Source organism: Schistocerca piceifrons, chromosome 1 (assembly GCF_021461385.2).
Source record: "Schistocerca piceifrons isolate TAMUIC-IGC-003096 chromosome 1, iqSchPice1.1, whole genome shotgun sequence".
Classification (NCBI taxonomy): domain Eukaryota; kingdom Metazoa; phylum Arthropoda; class Insecta; order Orthoptera; family Acrididae; genus Schistocerca; species Schistocerca piceifrons.
In genome coordinates this window covers 1,091,477,692-1,091,497,964 of record NC_060138.1, presented here as the reverse complement: position 1 = coordinate 1,091,497,964, position 20,273 = coordinate 1,091,477,692, and the positions used below count along the sequence as shown (strand labels likewise).

Here is a 20,273-nt window from a genome sequence, read left to right as displayed (position 1 = left end):
TGAAGACCACTGTAAATTTATTTTAATATTTAGCCACCATTCAGAGAAACCATCTTGTCCTTGTATCCTGTTTTCTTGTACTGTCGTTACAGATTCGGTAACTTGTTGTAAGTGTTTGTTTGTCAACATAATTGTCAGACTCTCTCTGCACACACACACACACACACGCACACACGCACGCACGACGTGCTTGTCCGCCTGTCCCCAAACCCGCACGCAACCCAGCACATGTGGTACATGTGCACCCCCACCTTTACGTGCACATGCACACAAACATGTGTGTGTGTGTGTGTGTGTGTGTGTGTGTGTGAGAGAGAGAGAGAGAGAGAGAGAGAGAGAGAGAGAGAGAGTATATCAGTAGACTCTGAGCACCTGTTCATCTTCAATATTATGAAACACATTTCTTCAACTGTACCGTCTTTGATTTACATATTTTTGGAGGAGAAAGTACAGACCAAAAGAAGAAAAAATGCCTAGTAGCTATGGGCTCTAAAACCTACACCTTAAGAGCAACAGGCATTTGTTCACCTTCACTACTGTGAAATGCGTCTCTTCTACTGGACAAGATCCCATAGCTCTTAACATATGTATTTTAGAGCCTTTATTTGCTGGATTTTTTTGTATCACCATCATGGAATCACCCTATACATTACCGTTACACCAGACAAGTCATTTGGCCACATATGTGAAACCAAACAGGTTGCTGTAGATGTATATATACACTCCTGGAAATTGAAATAAGAACACCGTGAATTCATTGTCCCAGGAAGGGGAAACTTTATTGACACATTCCTGGGGTCAGATACATCACATGATCACACTGACAGAACCACAGGCACATAGACACAGGCAACAGAGCATGCACAATGTCGGCACTAGTACAGTGTATATCCACCTTTCGCAGCAATGCAGGCTGCTATTCTCCCATGGAGACGATCGTAGAGATGCTGGATGTAGTCCTGTGGAACGGCTTGCCATGCCATTTCCACCTGGCGCCTCAGTTGGACCAGCGTTCGTGCTGGACGTGCAGACCGCGTGAGACGACGCTTCATCCAGTCCCAAACATGCTCAATGGGGGGACAGATCCGGAGATCTTGCTGGCCAGGGTAGTTGACTTACACCTTCTAGAGCACGTTGGGTGGCACGGGATACATGCGGACGTGCATTGTCCTGTTGGAACAGCAAGTTCCCTTGCCGGTCTAGGAATGGTAGAACGATGGGTTCGATGACGGTTTGGATGTACCGTGCACTATTCAGTGTCCCCTCGACGATCACCAGTGGTGTACGGCCAGTGTAGGAGATCGCTCCCCACACCATGATGCCGGGTGTTGGCCCTGTGTGCCTCGGTCGTATGCAGTCCTGATTGTGGCGCTCACCTGCACGGCGCCAAACACGCATACGACCATCATTGGCACCAAGGCAGAAGCGACTCTCATCGCTGAAGACGACACGTCTCCATTCGTCCCTCCATTCACGCCTGTCGCGACACCACTGGAGGCGGGCTGCACGATGTTGGGGCGTGAGCGGAAGACGGCCTAACGGTGTGCGGGACCGTAGCCCAGCTTCATGGAGTCGGTTGCGAATGGTCCTCACCGATACCCCAGGAGCAACAGTGTCCCTAATTTGCTGGGAAGTGGCGGTGCGGTCCCCTACGGCACTGCGTAGGATCCTACGGTCTTGGCGTGCATCCGTGCGTCGCTGCAGTCCGGTCCCAGGTCGACAGGCACGTGCACCTTCCGCCGACCACTGGCGACAACATCGATGTACTGTGGAGACCTCACGCCCCACGTGTTGAGCAATTCGGCGGTACGTCCACCCGGCCTCCCGCACGCCCACTATATGCCCTCGCTCAAAGTCCGTCAACTGCACATACGGTTCACGTCCACGCTGTCGCGGCATGCTACCAGTGTTAAAGACTGCGATGGAGCTCCGTATGCCACGGCAAACTGGCTGACACTGACGGCGGCGGTGCACAAATGCTGCGCAGCTAGCGCCATTCGACGGCCAACACCGCGGTTCCTGGTGTGTCCGCTGTGCTGTGCGTGTGATCATTGCTTGTACAGCCCTCTCGCAGTGTCCGGAGCAAGTATGGTGGGTCTGACACACCAGTGTCAATGTGTTCTTTTTTCCATTTCCAGGAGTGTATGTGTGTGTGTGTGTGTGTGTGTGTGTGTGTGTGTGTGTGTGTGTGTGTGTCTACAGTATTAGCAAACAACCAGCAAGCTGCCCTGCATTTGCATGGGTGGCACTAAATATTGATGGCCAGACAATTTGGCTGGCGTAGCGATGGTAAAGTATATACACAAATCTTCTTTGTGAATTAGTCTGTAGCTGAAAAAATATCACAGCCCCTACAGTAGTTCCTGAGATTAGCTTTCACATACAGACAGAAAACTGCAGTGTGGGATCCTAAGTTATAATATGTAGAATAATTGTCATGTTTTGTGTGTGTAGTAGTAATGCCAAGAGTCTTTGGTTATACCCACAAAACTCTTGTATGTCACTCTTTTCCATGCTGGTATAGTACACTTATACCTGGCAACAGACTCAAGTGATGTGTTGTCAGTTACATGGGCAGCAGCAGAGACTGGCACGATGAGTATCCAAGTATACAGAGATGGTAAGTTCAGAGATGATATCATAGGACCTGCTGGTGAGTTTAAAGCAAGTTTACAGAGTTCATTTGTTATCTCTAAGAACTACTTAGGACCTGTGTCATTTGCAAATCAGGCTTTGAACATTTTGTGATTAGTCAAGCGTGAGAGTCTTCAACCATGTATCAATTGCAGCAACTGCTAACACAAACCTAGCAGGGTTGTCAAGAGCAAATGGCAGCAACATTACAGGCCATGAAAGCATTAGCAAATGTTACAGTTACATCTTTTGTGCCATCCTTGTTTGTGGTGTGCCATGTACGGTATTTTTATCAATGCATTTTTATCTAGATTGGCAACAGCCGAACCAGGTTGGCAAGACTTCCTCGTCCCAATGTAGGGGAACATCTCTGATTCAAACTGATTTATCTGCATGAATGAGTGAGCTTTGGGAAAGAGAAAGAAGTTGGTAGCAGCGTATGTAACAGTTTTTTTGACAACACGGAGGACTGTACACTGGTTGTCACAAGTGGGGCGCAGGTTTGGAGTACCACTGTCTGTTTACTAAGGGCTGGTCAGATCAGTCAGTGGCTCGCATGGGGGACACAGTGGCTTATAGTAGACAGCCTGCATATAAAGTGTCTCTGGAAGACACATGCCTGAATTGAAATTCAGCTGTTGTGTTGATTCAATATTTGCTACAGGTGTAGGAGCCAAGAGTATATTGTATTTCTGTGGACTGACATGGACTAATGCCAGATTCTAATGGACCTGTTAATGATGAAGCAGTGGCCAGGACATGCCAAGCCATTTATAAAGAGAAGTTATGTTCCAGCTCGGATTGTGTACTACTCAGTAACCATTAACATATAGTGCTATAATTTCTCTTCTAAAGTGTGAAACTTTTAATTGGATACTGACTTGTTCTATGTTTATGTAGGCCTCATAAGTCAGGTTAAGAGAGGAACTTATTTACTAAATGTGTTAAGTAAACACCACTGAAATTTACTGTAAGATAAAAGTTATGGTTGCTTTAGTAAATTGTGAAGTTTATTGATTTAATGAAAATGTGGTTGGTTCCTTTCTAAGGCTTGTTTCAGAATTACAGTATTGTTCTCAAAAAACTTGCTTCTGAAAATAGTTATTGTTTCAATGTTTAATAGTGTTACAAATAATTGCAGACAAATCTAAAGAGAAACTTTTGTGCGGTCGTCAGCGATAGTGGATCGGTTGAGTTGGATGTTCAGTGAGCAAGAGAGGATGGAAGGAGATGATAATCAAGGGCAAGGAGTCAGCACAAATCAGCCAGTGACTTCCATACGGCTCAGATATCTCAACTTTTCCATAATATATCTGAATTCCAGGAAAGCAATGAGTACAATAGGGAGATCACAGGAAGACTCTAGAAAGGGGCATCTGTTCAACCACATGTTTCAAAGGACAGGGTACTTGCTGTAAGGCCTGGGGGAATGGGGAGCTTAAGACTGTAGTACCCAGAGAATTGGTTCCTATCTTTTTTAAGTATTTTCATGAGTCTCTTGGATGGATTTGGGGGGGGGGGGGGTAGGCATTTACAGGGTTTTGAAAAACCAGAGTAAAAATTAGATGGCAACTTATTTGATCACAGATGAATAGCAAAATAAGTAAAAGAGTAGCAAGTTGCCAAGTATGTCCCCTTAGCAAGCCAAGTCAGCAAAACAGGGTCTTGTGTCTAAGACCATTGAAAGGCTGTTGCAAAAAGTGTATGTTGACTTCGTAGGGCCATTGCCTAGATCTAAGATGGGAAATAAAGTCATTCTGGTGTGTTTATATGCATTCAGTAGTTTTATTTCATTGTTGCCCACTCTTAAGACAACCACACAGGTGGCAATCAAAAAGTTAGAGAATATTTTTTGAACCTTTGCACTCTCACGTGTGTATGCCATCTTTACAAAAGTACCCATATTAAGAGGTACTAAAAATTCTAATAACAATTTTGACTTTTGGTTATAAACATCCCAAACTGATTCCACTCTTCATTAAAAATACAGTGTTACCTTTTGAATTGAGTTTTTAATAAAACACAATCTACATTATAACAATGAAAATAATCAGTTATTGATAATGTAAACGGACAGATAAAAACTCTACTAACCAAGCAGCGGCAAAGGAACACACACAAAAAAGGATTTAACATTTACAAGCTTTTGGAACTATTGGCTCCTTCTTCTGGCAGAAGAGTTGAAAGGGAAGGAAGAGGGGTGAAGGAAAAGGATAAGGATGATGATGATGATGATGATGATGGTTTGTGGGGCGCTCAACATCATGTTCATCAGCAACCGTACAAGTTCCAAATCTTTCTATTTCCAGTCTCGGCACTTCCCGAATGATGAGATGATGAGGACAACACAAACACCGAGTCCCCGGGTGCAGAAAATTCCCAACCTGGGCAGGAATTGAACCCAGGGCCCTGTGAAGGAAAAGGCCCTGAGAGGTTTACGAAAAGAGGTACAGTTCAGAAAAGCCACCCAGAACCAGGGGTCAGGGGAGACTTATCAGACAGGATGAGAAGGAAAGACCACCTGGTAAGTCTTCCCTCACCGAGGGTTCTGGGTGACTTTTCTGAATTGTACCCCTTTCTCTAAACCACTCCAGTCCTTTTCCTTCGCCCCTCTTCCTTCCCCATCAACTCTTCTGCCAGAAGAAGGAGCCAATGGCTCCGAAAGCTTTTCAACCTTAAATCCTTTTGTGTGTGTGTTCCCTGTCGCTGCTTGGGAAGTAGATTTTTTATCTGTCCATTTACATTACATTCTACATTATGATTTAGATTGATTGTGAAGTCCACATCTGACCCACATTCATTTCATTCCATTATGTGTATTTGGTTTTTAATGAGTTAACTGGTACAAACCTTTTATAGCACAATAATTTTCGTCACTAACAGCATGTAATGAAAAAAACTGTTCCATAGTTTTAAATTGTATCTTATCTATACTAGTATAGTAGCTGATTCCATTCACATAGCTACCTGTAGGTTTTTGCGGCGTAATATTAAACACTCCTTACTTCTTTAGTTATTTGAAACTATCTTCTGTTTGCATTTTTGCCAACAGTAATAATGACATGAAAGCAGCTATGGCACAGAGTGTTTATTACCAGTGATCAAGTGTTTCAGTAAACCATTCTGACTCCTTACATCTATTCATATTTCTGGTACATGTGACGTGTTTTTATGGAAAAAATTACTTTTTCTCTAAATAGTACACCAAGCCCTATTTTGCATGTATTTGCAGTTGCTACTTGTTGGTGTTTAGGTGGATGAAAGCCAGTAAATGGCTAGAAAACTTTGTTTTCATTTTGTAATTAAATGGAAAGATTTTTCCAAAATTTATATGCTGATTCAAGAAGGTCCAAAACAATAATTACACAATGGAAGTAAATTTAAACAAATTATATCTCTAAAACAGTCTTTACATACCTTGTGCAGCACATGTACTCTGTATGTACCTTTGCCTGGTTCACCATCATGCACAATATTTGCCACCAGATCATATATCGTGTTGTTATATCTCTCCTTGACTTCAGGAGTAAGAATATCTCCAAAATCAACATTCCTGGAAACACGCCATTTCAATAATCGTAAAAAATATGTATGTATAGTGCACCAACAATCACATCACATAAAACAAAGGAGAAATGTTTCAACAAATTACAATTATTTTACTTTGAAATATGTAATTAAGATAAAATATCTTGACCTCCAGCACAGTATTCCTTGTGATAATTATTTGTCACAAGTTAAAACCACATATTCCCCACTGGATTCAGACACAGACACCTGCATTTTGCTGAGGCTAGGAATTTCATGCAAATCTCATTAGTTGAAACTGGCATTAGTTCCTTTTCACAAGGAACACTCAAACAGAAAAGCACAACCCATAAAAGAAGGGTTTCCAAGTTTAAGTTCTGCTTGCAGTAGTACAGAACATGCTTTTAACTTATTACAACATAAATACAAAAATGTAGAAATATGTCAACATTGTGTAGTCAGGATATGGAAGCACTTGCTTGAGTGCTAACATTGGAAAATGTAATACTTGCAATTGTTAAAGTATACAGGTCTCCACTGAGTTATTTGGGAAATTTTCACGAAAAATTTTAAAAGAAAGATAGGATTGCTAATTTGTGGTGATTCTGATGTAAATTTCTTCATAGAATCTAACAGAAAAAGTTATCTACAAGTGCTGGCCACTTATAATGCAGCATCAGTCATAAATTTTCCAATCTAAGTTCCTCGAGATAGTAGTAGCCCTATAAATAATGTATTTGTACAGAAAGAAGAAGTTAAAGAAGCAAATGCCTATTCCGTGGTAAATGGATTGTCAGTTCACAAAGCCCACTTAGTCATAATACAAAACTTTGTTCCATGGGAAGTTCAGAAACATTCAAAGAAAACAGTAAGGCTAACTAATGACAAAACTACTGAAGATTTTAAAGAAAGCTTTAAAATTGTTTACTGGGGTGAAGTTTACAATTAACCTAATGCTAGCTCTAATTTCAACATATTGCTTAATGAGTCTGAATCCATTTTTGAAAGCTGGTCTGCTAAAAAGATAATTAAGAGTAATAATGGGAACTCATTAAACATATCTTAGATCACAACAGGTATAACAGTATCTTCACATCTAAAAAGGGACAGCCACAAAAAGTAATTACAGTATGCACGAATACTTTCATACCATAAACAGTATTGAAACATATTAAGAAAATTTGTAAAAAAAGTCCAGGAGTATGCACATATTGTCATAAAGAAGATGGCACTATTTCTGTTGAAGAAATGAGAGAATTGTAAAAGACTATTCATGTGTAGCAACTATTTTTAATGATTACTCTTTTAAAAATTGGTGCAAATAGTTCAGAAGTGAGGGCAAAATCATAGACCAAATGAGTGAAACAAAAGTCATGTAATGAAATAAAAATTCATCATACATCCCCTCATGAAAAAAAGAGAACCATCTTATCTCTTAAAAGTAAAAATTAATATGGAGTGTTAGGATCTCCAATAAGACACTAAGAGGTGGAATTTCGTCATGTCACTTGGGAGTGGACAGGGGGATTATGATCCAGTTAATTAGAGGAAAGAAAAGCATGTCATTTGTGGTAGAGAAAGTTCCCTGAGTAACATTAAAAATATTCCTAATGTGGTATGGAGGCCAGATGTGTTTGTTCATCACATTCTTAAGGAAACCAGTACCTTCTATATCACAAACAAAATATTCAATAATTTGCGCTCTTGGACTATCAAGAATGTGTGAATGTCTACAGATTAATGAAGATACAGGACTCACATTTAGGAGAATGATGGTCCATTACCTCATCTGGCCATCCACAGTTTTCCTCAACCTCTTACAGCAAATGCATGGACATTTCATTTGAAAAAGACAAGAGCAATTCCTTCCCAAATGTTGCAAGTCAAATTTAAATGCTTGGCAAACGACTCTCAGACTACTACTTGACCGTTCCACTCTCAAACAGCATGTGGGGAAGGTTAACACCTAAATCTTTCCGTTCAAACTCTGATTTCTCTTATTCTATTACAACGGTCATCTCTCCTTAAGCAGATGGTAGTCAACCAATTATTTTCCCATGTCTGCTGGCCATCCTATCTAGTAAGGATCCCATACCCCACAGCAGTACACTAGAAGAGGATGGACAAGCATGATGTAGGCATTCCCTTTAATAGTTTTGCTGTATCTTCTAAATACATTGCCAATAAAACAGTCTTTGGTTCACTTTCTACACAAGATTTTATACGTGGTGGTTCCAATTAAAGTTTTCATAACTGTAATTCCTAGGTATTTAGCTGAATCAACAATCATTAAATTTGTGTGAGTCATCTGTAACCAAAATGTAATGAATTCCTTTTGATACTTTTTAGGGTTCCACAGATCAATCGGTAAATACTGAACCATTGTAGGATCACTTTGTTGTCTGTCTGTCTGTCAGGCCATCTGTCAAGGCCTCTTTTTCTCAGGAACATATCAAGTTAAAATTTATGTTGGCAGTGTAAAAAATTTAAGTATCTAATCTAGTGCAATAAAAAGATACTGCCATTTATGACACACATTTTGATACTTGCAAACTCTCTCATCAAAACCTATAGATGAGCTATCTATATACACAATTAAGTTCATACAGAACCCTCAGAGTGCTAGTCCTGTGTCTGGTTTGTTTTAGAATTTAAGCAATGGGAAGTCCTGGTTGGAATATCAACAATTATGCAAAGGATATATTGCTACTCACTGTAAAGAGGATATTATGATTTGTAGACACGCAAAACAAAAAGACTATTTTACACTAAGCTTTTGATCAGAGCTTCCTTCAGAAAAGAAATGAAAACACACACGTACATTCACATAAGCAAGCACACTTCACATTTACATGACCACTATCTCCGGCCACTCTGACCAGACTGCAACTGTTGGGTTCAATGAAAGCATCAAGTGGGAGTGGGGCAGGGAAGGGGAAGGGATAGCAGAGAACGAGTGGGGTTGGGGAAATGGGGGGGGGGGGGGGGGAGGGGGGACAGCAAACCATGAACCGTACTGACTGGCAGAGGGTGCAGGGACTGGAAAGCAGCAGGACAAGTCTGTAGTGGCAGTCTCAGGAGGCTGTGAGGAGGAAGGGTGGAGGGCATGGAACAGAAAAGGAGAGGAGCAGAGAGGGGAAAAGACTGGTAGGTGCTTTGGAGCAGAGCAGCACACAATGAGGGTTAGGGGACATGAATTGGTAGGAGGTTATATCACAGAGGAGGCATAAACAGTTGGGTGGAGGCTCTGGGTACAGTATGTTATCATAAGTTGAAGCCAGGAGGATTTTGGTGGCAAAGAATGTATTGTAAGGATAACTCTAATCTGCAGAGTCCAGAAAATCTGGTGATGGTTGTGAGAATGGAGATGAACCTGGTTGTGAAGCAGCCATTAAAACAAAGTATGTTATGTTCAGCTGCATGTTGTGCCACAGGATGGTCCACTTTGTTGTTGGCCGCAGTCTGGTGGTGAGCAAGATGGGGGACAACTGGTTGGTGGTCATACCAATTTAAAAAGCTGTGCAATGAATGTGGCAGAACTGGTATCTGACATGGCTGCTTTGACAGGTGGCCCAGCCTCTTATGGAGTAAGGATAAGCCTGTGACGGGACTGGAAGTGTTGGGTGGGTGGATTAAGCAGGTCTTGCATATGGGTCCTTCACACAGATATGATCCTTGTGGCAAGGGGCTGGTATGGGGAGTAGGATTGTGGAGGTTGACTGAGCAAAACAGAACACTAGTTGTGGAAGAATGAGTAGGATCTTGGGCAGGATGTCCCTCATTTCAAGGCATGATGATAGATAATCAAAGACGTAAGAAAGGATGTGGTTCAGTCACTCCAATCTGGGGTGGTATTGGGTGATGAAGAGGGTGCTCCTTTGTAGCTGCTTCTTGGCGGTGGTGGGAAGATTGGGGATGTTTGGGATATGGTATGGGAAATCTGTTCGCAGACTACATCTGGGGCATAGTGCGTCTGTGAAGGCCTTTACAGGACCTTTGGTGTATTGGGCAAGGGAGTTCTCAACACTGCAGATACCCCATCCCCATGTGGCAGGCTGCATGGAGGTGGGAGGGGGGGGGGGGGATTTTTTGGTGTGGAAGATGACAACTATTGAAATGCAGGTGCTGTTGGTGATTGGTGGGTTTAATGGGGACAGAGGTGATTGTGGAGCCATCAGAGAGGAGGATGTCAATATGCAGGAAGGTTGTATACTGGGGTGAGGTGGTCCAGGTGAAGTATATGGGAAAGAAGATGTTGAGGTTGTGAACAAATGAGGATAGGGTGTCTTGGCCCTGAGTCCAGATCATGAAGACAACATTAATGAACCTGAACCAGACCAGGAGTTTGACATTTTTGGACGCTAGACAGGTTTCCTCTACATAGTACATAAACAGGTTGACATAGGAATGCAACATACGTGTATGACTTTGCCACGGATTTGTCTGTATACCGACCCTTCAAAGGAGAAGTGTTGCGTGTTAGGATAAAGATAGTAAAGTGAATGAGGGATAAGGTACTGGTTTTGGAGTCTGAAGGACGTTGGGAGAGGCAGTGTTCAAAAGCGATGATGTATAGGGAAGTGATGTCAACAGTGACAAGTAGGGACCCTGGGGGTAAAGGGGTGGGGATGGTGGAGGGTCAGTGAAGGAGGTGGTTGGTATCTTCGAGATGGGAGGCTGGACTTTTTGCAATTGGTTGGAGGCGTTGGTCAATGAGGACTGAAATTATTTCAATGGGGGCACAACATCCAGCCATAACAGGGAGTCCAGGATTGTTGGTCTTGTGAATTATGGGAAGCATGTATGAGGTGGATGTGCACGGTGTCATGGATTCAGGGGAGAGGTTCTGGAAAGGGACTAAGGCTTTAAGCAGGGTTGGAGGTTATGTTGTATTTCTGCAATTGGATCACTCTGGGAGAGTTTGTAGATGGAGGAGTCAGACAACTGGCAGAGGCCTTCTGCCATGCAGTCTCTGTGATTCATAATGACACTGGTGGAATCTTTGTCTGCAGATAGGATGATTAGGGAAAGATCTGTTTTGAGGCTGTGTATGGCTGTCTTTTCTTCTGCTGTAAAGTTGGTGCTCTTATGAAGAGACTTGAGAATGGAGAGAGAGGCCAAGTTGGGGGTAAGAAGGTGTGCTCACTTGTGTGAATGTGTGTGTGTTTTCCTTTCTTTTCTGAAGAAGGCTCTGCTGAAAGAATAGTGTGTACCAGTCTTTACGCTGTGCCTGTCTGCAACTCAGCATTTCATCTTTAAGGTGAGTAGTAAGTTGATATCCCAACATGGATTCCAGCTGTTTGGTTTTGCCTAACAGTTTTCATTCCATTCCACAACCCTGTGAAGTTTTCTGTTGTTACTACTCTCCCCTATTCTCTAAAGCATTACTCTGCTCATTATCTGTTATCTCTCTTCTTTCCCATGTCTTTTTCTTCCCTCCCCCCCCCCCCCCCCCCCCCCCCCCCCCCCCCCAAATTTGCCTTCCAAAACCACACACACACACAATACGCGGGTTATGTGACCATGCAGATTGTTGGTGCATATTCTCAAGCTCCAAATTCTTCCCACCGATAATTAAATTATTCCTATTAATCCTATTTCCTCCCTCATCTTCATGTATCTTCACATGTTATTTTGCACATCTTCTTGTGCCACACGAACTTGTGGAACTCTTAACTAACAGACGGCCCTACATCCCCCTCTCTTCTCTTATCCCAACATGTGAATATTCTCACACCTCATCTGTTCTGTCGTTTTTTTCCACATTTTTATACATTTTTATGTATTTTTTGCACAGATTTTTATGTATTTGTGCATATTTTTATATATTTGTGCATATTTTTATATATTTGTGAATATTTTACATATTTACTGTATTTTTATGTATTTGTGCAAATTTTTACACATTTTTGCATCTTCTTGTATGTCTGTACGTATTTTTGTGTATCTTTTTTGTTATCCCACTCCACTCACAACCATGTAACAATCTTCATCTGCCCATTTTCTATATCATCTCCTGTTTCCCTAACACCATAGCTGCCACAATGGACCCCAGCTCCATCTTTCTGCACCAGTTCAAAAAAGTACCTCTCTTTCTGGCTAAAACCCAGTCTCACGTCCTGTTCCTTAAATGCTGCTTAAACCATGGAATTACTCCCAACAGCCTCACAGTAAAAATTCCTTTCTCTGGATCCCACCTCTCCTTTCACAATGACCTTTACCTTTTCAGATTCTGCAAGTTCACAAACCTGGTACTACGAAAACACATCTATATGGTACAGCCACCCCAAAAAATATGTTTGTTCCTTCTGCAAGATACTGCTATTGTGCAGTCCCTTCTACATACATCACATCTCTGAAACTCAATCCCTTGCTCTTCAGCTCCTGGAAGAGCATTTCAGACACCACCACTATTATCCAACTTGCTGACATCCTATTGCCTCCTTTCACTATTCAACTCCTATCCTACCCACAGTGTCCCTGATTGCCAACCCCTCTTAGCATGCAGACCATGCGTACCTGACCTTTTCAACTTGTCACATCCCTCAAAACACTCTACCAACACACTGCCACCCAAACTCAGAGCTGAAACAATCATGGAACACTGTTGTTAATCTTTCCACCAAAATCTCCAGCCCCCCAAAAGTTTCAAGCCTATCAAAAAACCTCACTCCTTTCAGCCCTACACACAAATTTAACCATGTTGGACTTCTCAAATACCCGCTCCTCTTCTCCTGATCTCTGCAATGGAAACACATCTTTGCCACCAACCCCTCCACCCAAAGCCAAGTTATTCCCAACATTGAACCCTGCCTCTCCCAGTTCACATAAGCATTCAATCAAACTGTGCCCAAGAGCAAAGTGGATCACCCTGTGGCACAACATGCAGCTAGACATAACATGTTTTATTTTAATGGCTGCTTCACAAACCTGGCCATCTGGATCCTCCCCTCCACTACCAGGTTTTCTGAACAGTGCAGATGGGAGTTATCCTTACAACACATTCTCTGCCCCTGAAATTATCTCAGCTTCAACCTATTAAAGCTTACTGTCCCCACACCCCCCACCCCCTCTGCCCTATAATCTCCTTCCACTTCAAGCTGCCTCACCTTCATTATGTGCCGCTCTCCGTCAATGCAATTAGCAGTCTTTTTCCCTCTCTGCTCCCCTCCTTTTCTGCTCCCACATGCCTCCTTTACAGCATCCCAACACACCCTCTGGCAGCATTGTCCTGACACCATCTAGTCCCTGCACACCCTGTCAGACAGCACGGTTCTCTCCCCCCACTCAGCTATCATTCTCCTTTCCCTGCCGCACTTCAGATTGCTGCTTTCATTTAACACAGCATTTGAGACTCTGGCCAGAGCAGCCATAGTGGCCACACATGCATGAGATCTGCCTGCTTGTGTGAATGTGCGTTTGTTTTCCTTTCTGCTCTGAAGAGGGCTTTGGCTAAAAGCTTGGTGTCTGACAATCTTTTCATTGTGCTTGTCAGGAACTCAAAGTGTCATTCTACGATGAGTAGCAAGCTATCCTTTTCATAAGTGCTCCTTTTAGAATTTGTTTTGATCTTCTGATGACTTCACTAGATGGTAAATGACTGCTCATCTACAAACAATCTAAGGAGGTTACTCTACTAAATCATTTATATAGATTAGGAACAGTGGAGAGCCTATAACACTTCCTTGAAGAACACCAGATACCATATCTTTTGTACTTGATGAATTCCCATCAATTACTATGAAATGTGACCTTTCTGACTGGAAATCATAAATCCAGTTGCAAAAATGAGGCAATACTACATAGGCATTCAATTTGATTAGAAGCTGATTGTGAGGAACAGTGTCAAAATCATCCTGAAAATCTACAAATATGTAATTAACTTGAGATCCCAGTTGTTGAGAATGAAACAGCAAAAAATTACAACTATCAACAGATGGAATTCATTGTTCCCTACATCAAGAAGCACTTTGTGCTAAATTTGCAGGCATGCAGCATGTGGGGAAATTGATGGTACGAATATCAAAATTTCCATAATTAGTTCATGGTCAGTTGCAACAGTTTTCAACAGAACTGACTGAAGAGTACGGCAACTTATACATTACTGGACAGGACACTGGTTAAGTCAAGAGGCATGATGGAATGATTTTTTGATTTAAAACTTGCTATTGTTGAATTTATGAAGGAAAAAGGAGTGAAGGAATGAGAACTGAAACATCCAAAACAGATTGCAGATTTCATATTTTAAGTGGCCTTGACTGCACACTGTCCACAATAAGCCATTGCAAGGTGAGAAACAACTTCTTTCTGATTTGATGGGCATGCCTCTAAAAAGAAAAGTACATTACACAAGGGATACACACTGACAAACTCAGTCCAACTCCCTACGCACACTGTCATTAAGGAAAATGTGAAGTTTGAAGAATTCACTGTGGTCTTGAAAGAAATACACTGATAGTTTCCTAAACGTTTTGAGGACAATGTCAATTTTACATCAGTTTCTGAGCTGTTTTTGAGACAATTTGCCATTTCATTTGAAAGCTCCACTGTGCAAGAGCAGATGTAACTGACTGACCCGCAAGATAATTCCTGTTTTAATGACAAATCCTTTTATGTTAAAACTGCCAGGACATCAGCGTTGTTTTTCTTAGGTAGAGTTTCAACATCTCTGCAATGAGGTTGCAAAATGGCTACAACATTTTGATCAACAAATTTGTGTGAAAGACTTTTTTTATTATGTTACTAAATAAGTCACGATTATGTGGCAACCTGAGTGTAAAAATCTATGAAATTGTCTGTGCCTGTCTATATGCCAACATTTTGTACCAGATAAAACTTCTATTAGGTTTTCAGCATGCTGCAAACAGTTTAATAATACTGAAAATTAGTTTTGTTTGCAATCCATGTAGTTACAGAAAACAAAATATAAAAGTAACAATATTATAAAAAGGATAGTTCTACTCCCCATACAGTTGGGATACTGAGTTGCACATAGACACAGCAAAATGATGGTCAGAAAGTGAGCTTTCAGCCAACAAGGCCTTCGTCAGAGATAGACAAAAAAAACACCCCCCCCCTCCCCCCCCCCCCCCCCCACACACACACACACCTATACCTATGAGTGCAGTCTCTGGTTGCTGAGACCTTATTGGCCGAAAGTTGGCATTTTGACAGTCTTTTTGTTGTGCCTATCTGCAACTCAGCATCTTACTGTTCATAATATTGTTGCCTTCCATCCTGGATTTTCCATTGTTGAAATGCAAAACTAAGTCGTACAAAGTGTGACTGCACTGTCATTTATATGTGGTGCATTTACAGCTTCCCACTCTTCCTCCTCCTCGCATTCAGATGGCATGACATGGCAGTGGGGCAAATTTGAAGCAAGGCTCATCGTTATGGCACTCGTGCCAGGGCAAAGCTCGTCAGCCGAATTCTTCCCCACCCCTATTCTATACAGTATCTGTCTCTCTGTACATATCCTTCTTCAGTGCTGCTACTCTCTCTTAGACTGGCTGCTGCAGAGGGGTAGGAAGGGCAGATACATCACACAGCGCTTAAAGTCACACTGCAAGGGTATCCCCTGTATCCAAAGTTGTAGCACACTGTTGTCTCATTCAAAACTTGCTAAATGTTTTGTAAGCAACATATCTTATTTTGCTAATAGCTCCATGAATACTTTGAAATATAACAATTTTATGAAAAATTTAGGTATTTTTTGGGATTCAGAAAAGTAGCAATAGGCGATTTAAGTTTTGGTCTCGTAAGATAACTTTTGATTTCCTTTGGTATTTTATACGCTTCCCTTAATTTTCATAGATGTACCAATGTCACCTCGTGTGTACAACAGGACTCAGAAGAACTCATCCATCGATAATTTCTCAGTATTAGCAATATGCAACAATCGACCAAATGGTCAAGGATAACATCTAACAGAATCCTAAGCACAATCAACAACCAAAGTTACAAATTCAGTGCCACAGCATACGGGTAAGAAATATCTCCCCCCCCCCCCCCAAATCTCTCTCTCTCTCTCTCTCTCTCTCTCTCTCTCTCTCTCTCTCTCTCTCTCTCTCTCTTTCTTTCAGGTGGACATGCAGGCAAAAGAGGGAAGAGAGAGAGAGAGAGAGAGAGAGAGAGAGAGAGAGACTGGAACTAAAGCACTGTAGAGAGCTATCTGGTAAAAACAGCAATAAACAGAAGAACTTACTTGACTGGAAAATTCACAATGGTTGGATTTTTTTCAACGAAGAATGTGTTTTTCGTAAACCTCTGAAAAGTAAAGTCACAATTATGAAACAGTTTATTATGATAATTTAATACATTTTTAACACACTGCTATTAAATTTACAAAACAAATTATTCCTACATTCTGTTATGACAATGATAAATAAAGATCAGATAATGTACACACATTTAGTATAGTGCAGAGTCAAAACAGTTACTTGAATAATGCCAACTCATTACATGAATTACTAAAGCAAAATGGCAGATTTTTTTTAAACCAGCTGGCAAAAAATACTGTGTCTTGATACAGAGGCAAAATAGGAAAGGAGAGAAAAAAGAAATTTGTGTGAGCAGAATAGATCTTTCATTACACAGTGCAGTATTCATTGTGTTTAAATTATTGACATATTAGAACTCTATGCTGGACTGCACCTTCTTCTCTAACCTTTGCCAACTGAGCTATCTATGCCCCCTTTCAAGGCCCACTTCAATCTCTCACTTTGTAAATTCTTCTAATGCTTTCCTGCAAGCCTTGCTGCATTAATGCTCCTCAAAGAAAGGATTACCCCTCAGGCTGTGTGTTATTTCCAGAATGAATCCTTTACTTTGCCTTAGTATGTGCTGAAATCAGACTTCCTGACAGATTTCAACTGCGTACAAAACCCTGACTCATAACCAGACCTTTTCTTTTCTCAGACTTTTCCTTCCATCTCCTCAAATTAATAATATGCTGTGAAATAAAAATTTTGTTCAAATTATAACATCTCCTTTTCTCCTTGGGCCTGGGTGAAAATGGGAATGTGTATTTTAGGCTATGCTTGCAGGAGACAACTAAACAATTCAGAAAGGGAGTTCTTTATTGAAGAATGGTATAAATATATCCGTTTCCCCAACTGATATAGTACAACACTTTTAGAAATTTATTGGTAACTGAGCGATACTGTATTTAACTGAATATAAGATGACCATGATCATACAGGTAAGATGACCCCCCCCCCTCCAAAAGAGGCTCCTTGCAAAAAAATTATTTCTAAGATATTCTGACTAATAAAAATTACAAACTGTTTTATTGAAATAAAGTCTCTGCCAAAAAGTTAATATTATACCTGCTCTAAACTTATGCCATTCATTGACTGTCTACATGTTGATAACACTAGGAGAATTAAATTAAACAAAAAAAAAAAGATTTACATAATTTCCAACATTATATCTATTCTAAACTTATGCCATTTATTGATTTTCTACATTTTTATAACATTAGGAGAATTAAATTAAACAAAAAAAGTTTTACATAATTTCTGGACCGTTTTCTTTTCTACCTATTTTGCTTACTAGCCCTGTTATCTGGAGTATCACTATTTTTAATATCGTCATCCTAATAGCATAGCTGTGAAATTTATACCTTCATTATCACAAATATCTGGCTTTTCTTCCAAATATGTTGCTATTTCTGAGGTCTTTACAGTGGGACCTACAACGCAGCTGTTCCTTTCTGAATATATATCGAATTTTGCTTACATAGTGGTGTGAGAATGTTACAATGTCCCTTGCTGCCACAAATATTGCCTGCACGCTGCTCTCTCATGGGCTGTGTAAAACCAGCTGACACACCCCTTTCATTCACGTCATATGTCACAGTGAATATTAACAACACTGCAGCAAGAACACGTTAAATATGCCACAGGTCCCTATCTAGACTTTCGCTGTCTCCCGCAGAAATGATTGCTATTGTTGAGTATTTGTCCAGTTTTAAAGTCAGTTCGATTCAGACTACAAATGGATTCAGCCAAACCCATGATGGATCTTGCCACTGTAATTTACTGTCAGGGTAACAATTACAACATTCAATATGATGAATTTCCTTTGTTAGATATTTCTTTCTGGATTAATTTTATTCCTTGTTTCAGCTGAATGTCACCATCATGTCTTACAGCTGATTAAAAACTGATAATATTTTTAGGGTATTCTAATATGTGAACAGGAATCGAATTTCTCATTTGCATTCCACTTAGTAAATCATCACAACCAAATAAAATATTGGTTTGGGTTCTGAATTAACTAATGTTTTTTAAGGACAATATTTCTGTTTTTGAATGTTACCTTTACTTAAAAAGCAGTATTAATTTTTGTATACAGTATCCATACACGTATGAGAACTTTTATTGCAAACCTGTTCAGATGCAATGAAAGTTTGTAGAATGATAGAATTTAATGCTATTTCTTCTTGTGTTTCACAAAATTATCAAATTTTAATCAGAGCAATAGACTGTTTGGTTATACAAAGTAGTTCATAGTTTCTCATGTATCTCTTGCAGCACTGCACAGGTCAATTTCACGTGATTGTAGAAGCAACTTAAATACTATAACAAGCGCTTCGGCAAATGGGGAAATCTCAAACCTGCTGGAACGCAAGTATCACTTGCCAAGCCCTTCTGAACTCTTCAAAATAAATCTGCATGTAACCTCAATAGCCAAACCTTCATCTCTAAATGTAAGACTACACCTATAAATGTAAGACTACCCATATATACTCTATGAAACAACATAAAAAAATGTTGACCTCGGGAGCAATAGTTTAATCTGTGAATAAAAGACGACCCCATATTTTTGGAATGATGAATTTTAGAAAAAAAACCTCATCTTATACTCAGGTAAATATGGCAGATGTTGTAAATGATCAAAGTTTAGCAGGATGCAAGGTGCCAGCCTGTCACATGTTATTCAATCCCATCCTGGCACATGAGGGCTGCATTTGGCCGCCAGGAGGCAGCACTTTTAGACAGTGCTGACAGCTGTGCATCAAGAGTGGTGTGCCACATATAATTGTATTTAAAGCTGAAGCAGAGTGGCTTCTGTCTCTTTCTATAATAGATCACTGTACATCAAAGTGGTTCCAACCAAGCCATGTATTGAACATGTTCATGGTTTCAGAATTAAAGAGATTTCATTTTTATTGGCATTCTCAGTTAAGTGTGTTACTTCAAAAATGGCAATGAATAAGGTTAATTCCTCACATGTTTGGTGCAACTACATGGCGATGTCAACAAGTGCATTCTTGGAGGCCACTCTGCAGAGTTTTTCTACAGCAACAATTGGCAAACCAGCAGTGCTTAGAAATGCAGTAACAGGAACATGCTTCCAAGTTAGACAAAGTGTTCACGGGTCTGTTAACGATACCTCAAACTTTGCCATCCTATCCAACTCTGTTCCCCACCTACAATGATGTGGTCAAAGACTGGGACTCATAAGAAATATGCCTATGATGACACCACACAGCCTTCAAAGTAATGAACACTGAGTTCATTAAAGCTCTTTTTCAGTCGTGGATCTCTTCCCCCCTTCCTCACTGTAAAAGTATCACTTGTTAGGGAAGTTAACACCCTTCATGGTCCTCCATCTCTGTCATTTGACGCACTGTGTTGTTTGCTGAATTTCTACCACAAGAATACTCACTTGATCTCCACAAGAAAGGAGTTTTATCAGTGCAGAAAGCCATTCCATCAGTCCTATTGTACTCGAGCTGCGGAACTGCAAGAGTTAAGTCGCAACCATTTTGTTACTGCTAAATCTCGGTTGGAGACACTATCATATGGGCAGCTCCTGAAGAGGAAGTTAGCCAAAGGGAGAGGCTGTTTGAAGATCCCTCTTTAGAAGAAGTACTTGAGATAGCGTAAACATTTGATATTTCTCATCATTGGCTGTCAATTAGATTCTTGGACTGCCACTGCCACTGTCAACTCAGACAGCAACAGGCACACATTCTAGTAAGCCTTCAGTGGGGGAGGACATGGTAGTGTAGCACAGCTGGCTGCTGCACCCCACACAAACAAGGCCATCATGGAAAAATTTCTACACGCCCCTGCCCTCCTGACCTGTTTGTTTTATTC

At 40.9% G+C, this 20,273-nt stretch overlaps 1 protein-coding gene across 1 annotated transcript in view; it reads right to left on the bottom strand.

Moving 5' to 3' along the window:
• LOC124798283 (U4/U6.U5 tri-snRNP-associated protein 2) overlaps positions 1-20,273 on the bottom strand; it is a 67,135-nt gene that overhangs the window by 3,125 nt on the left and 43,737 nt on the right. Inside the window, exons 8-9 of the mRNA XM_047261610.1 lie at positions 16,370-16,431; positions 6,052-6,187 (exon numbers count right to left, since the gene is read on the bottom strand). Of these exons, the coding sequence (XP_047117566.1) occupies positions 6,052-6,187; positions 16,370-16,431 (198 nt within the window). The remainder of the gene's footprint in view (positions 1-6,051; positions 6,188-16,369; positions 16,432-20,273) is intronic.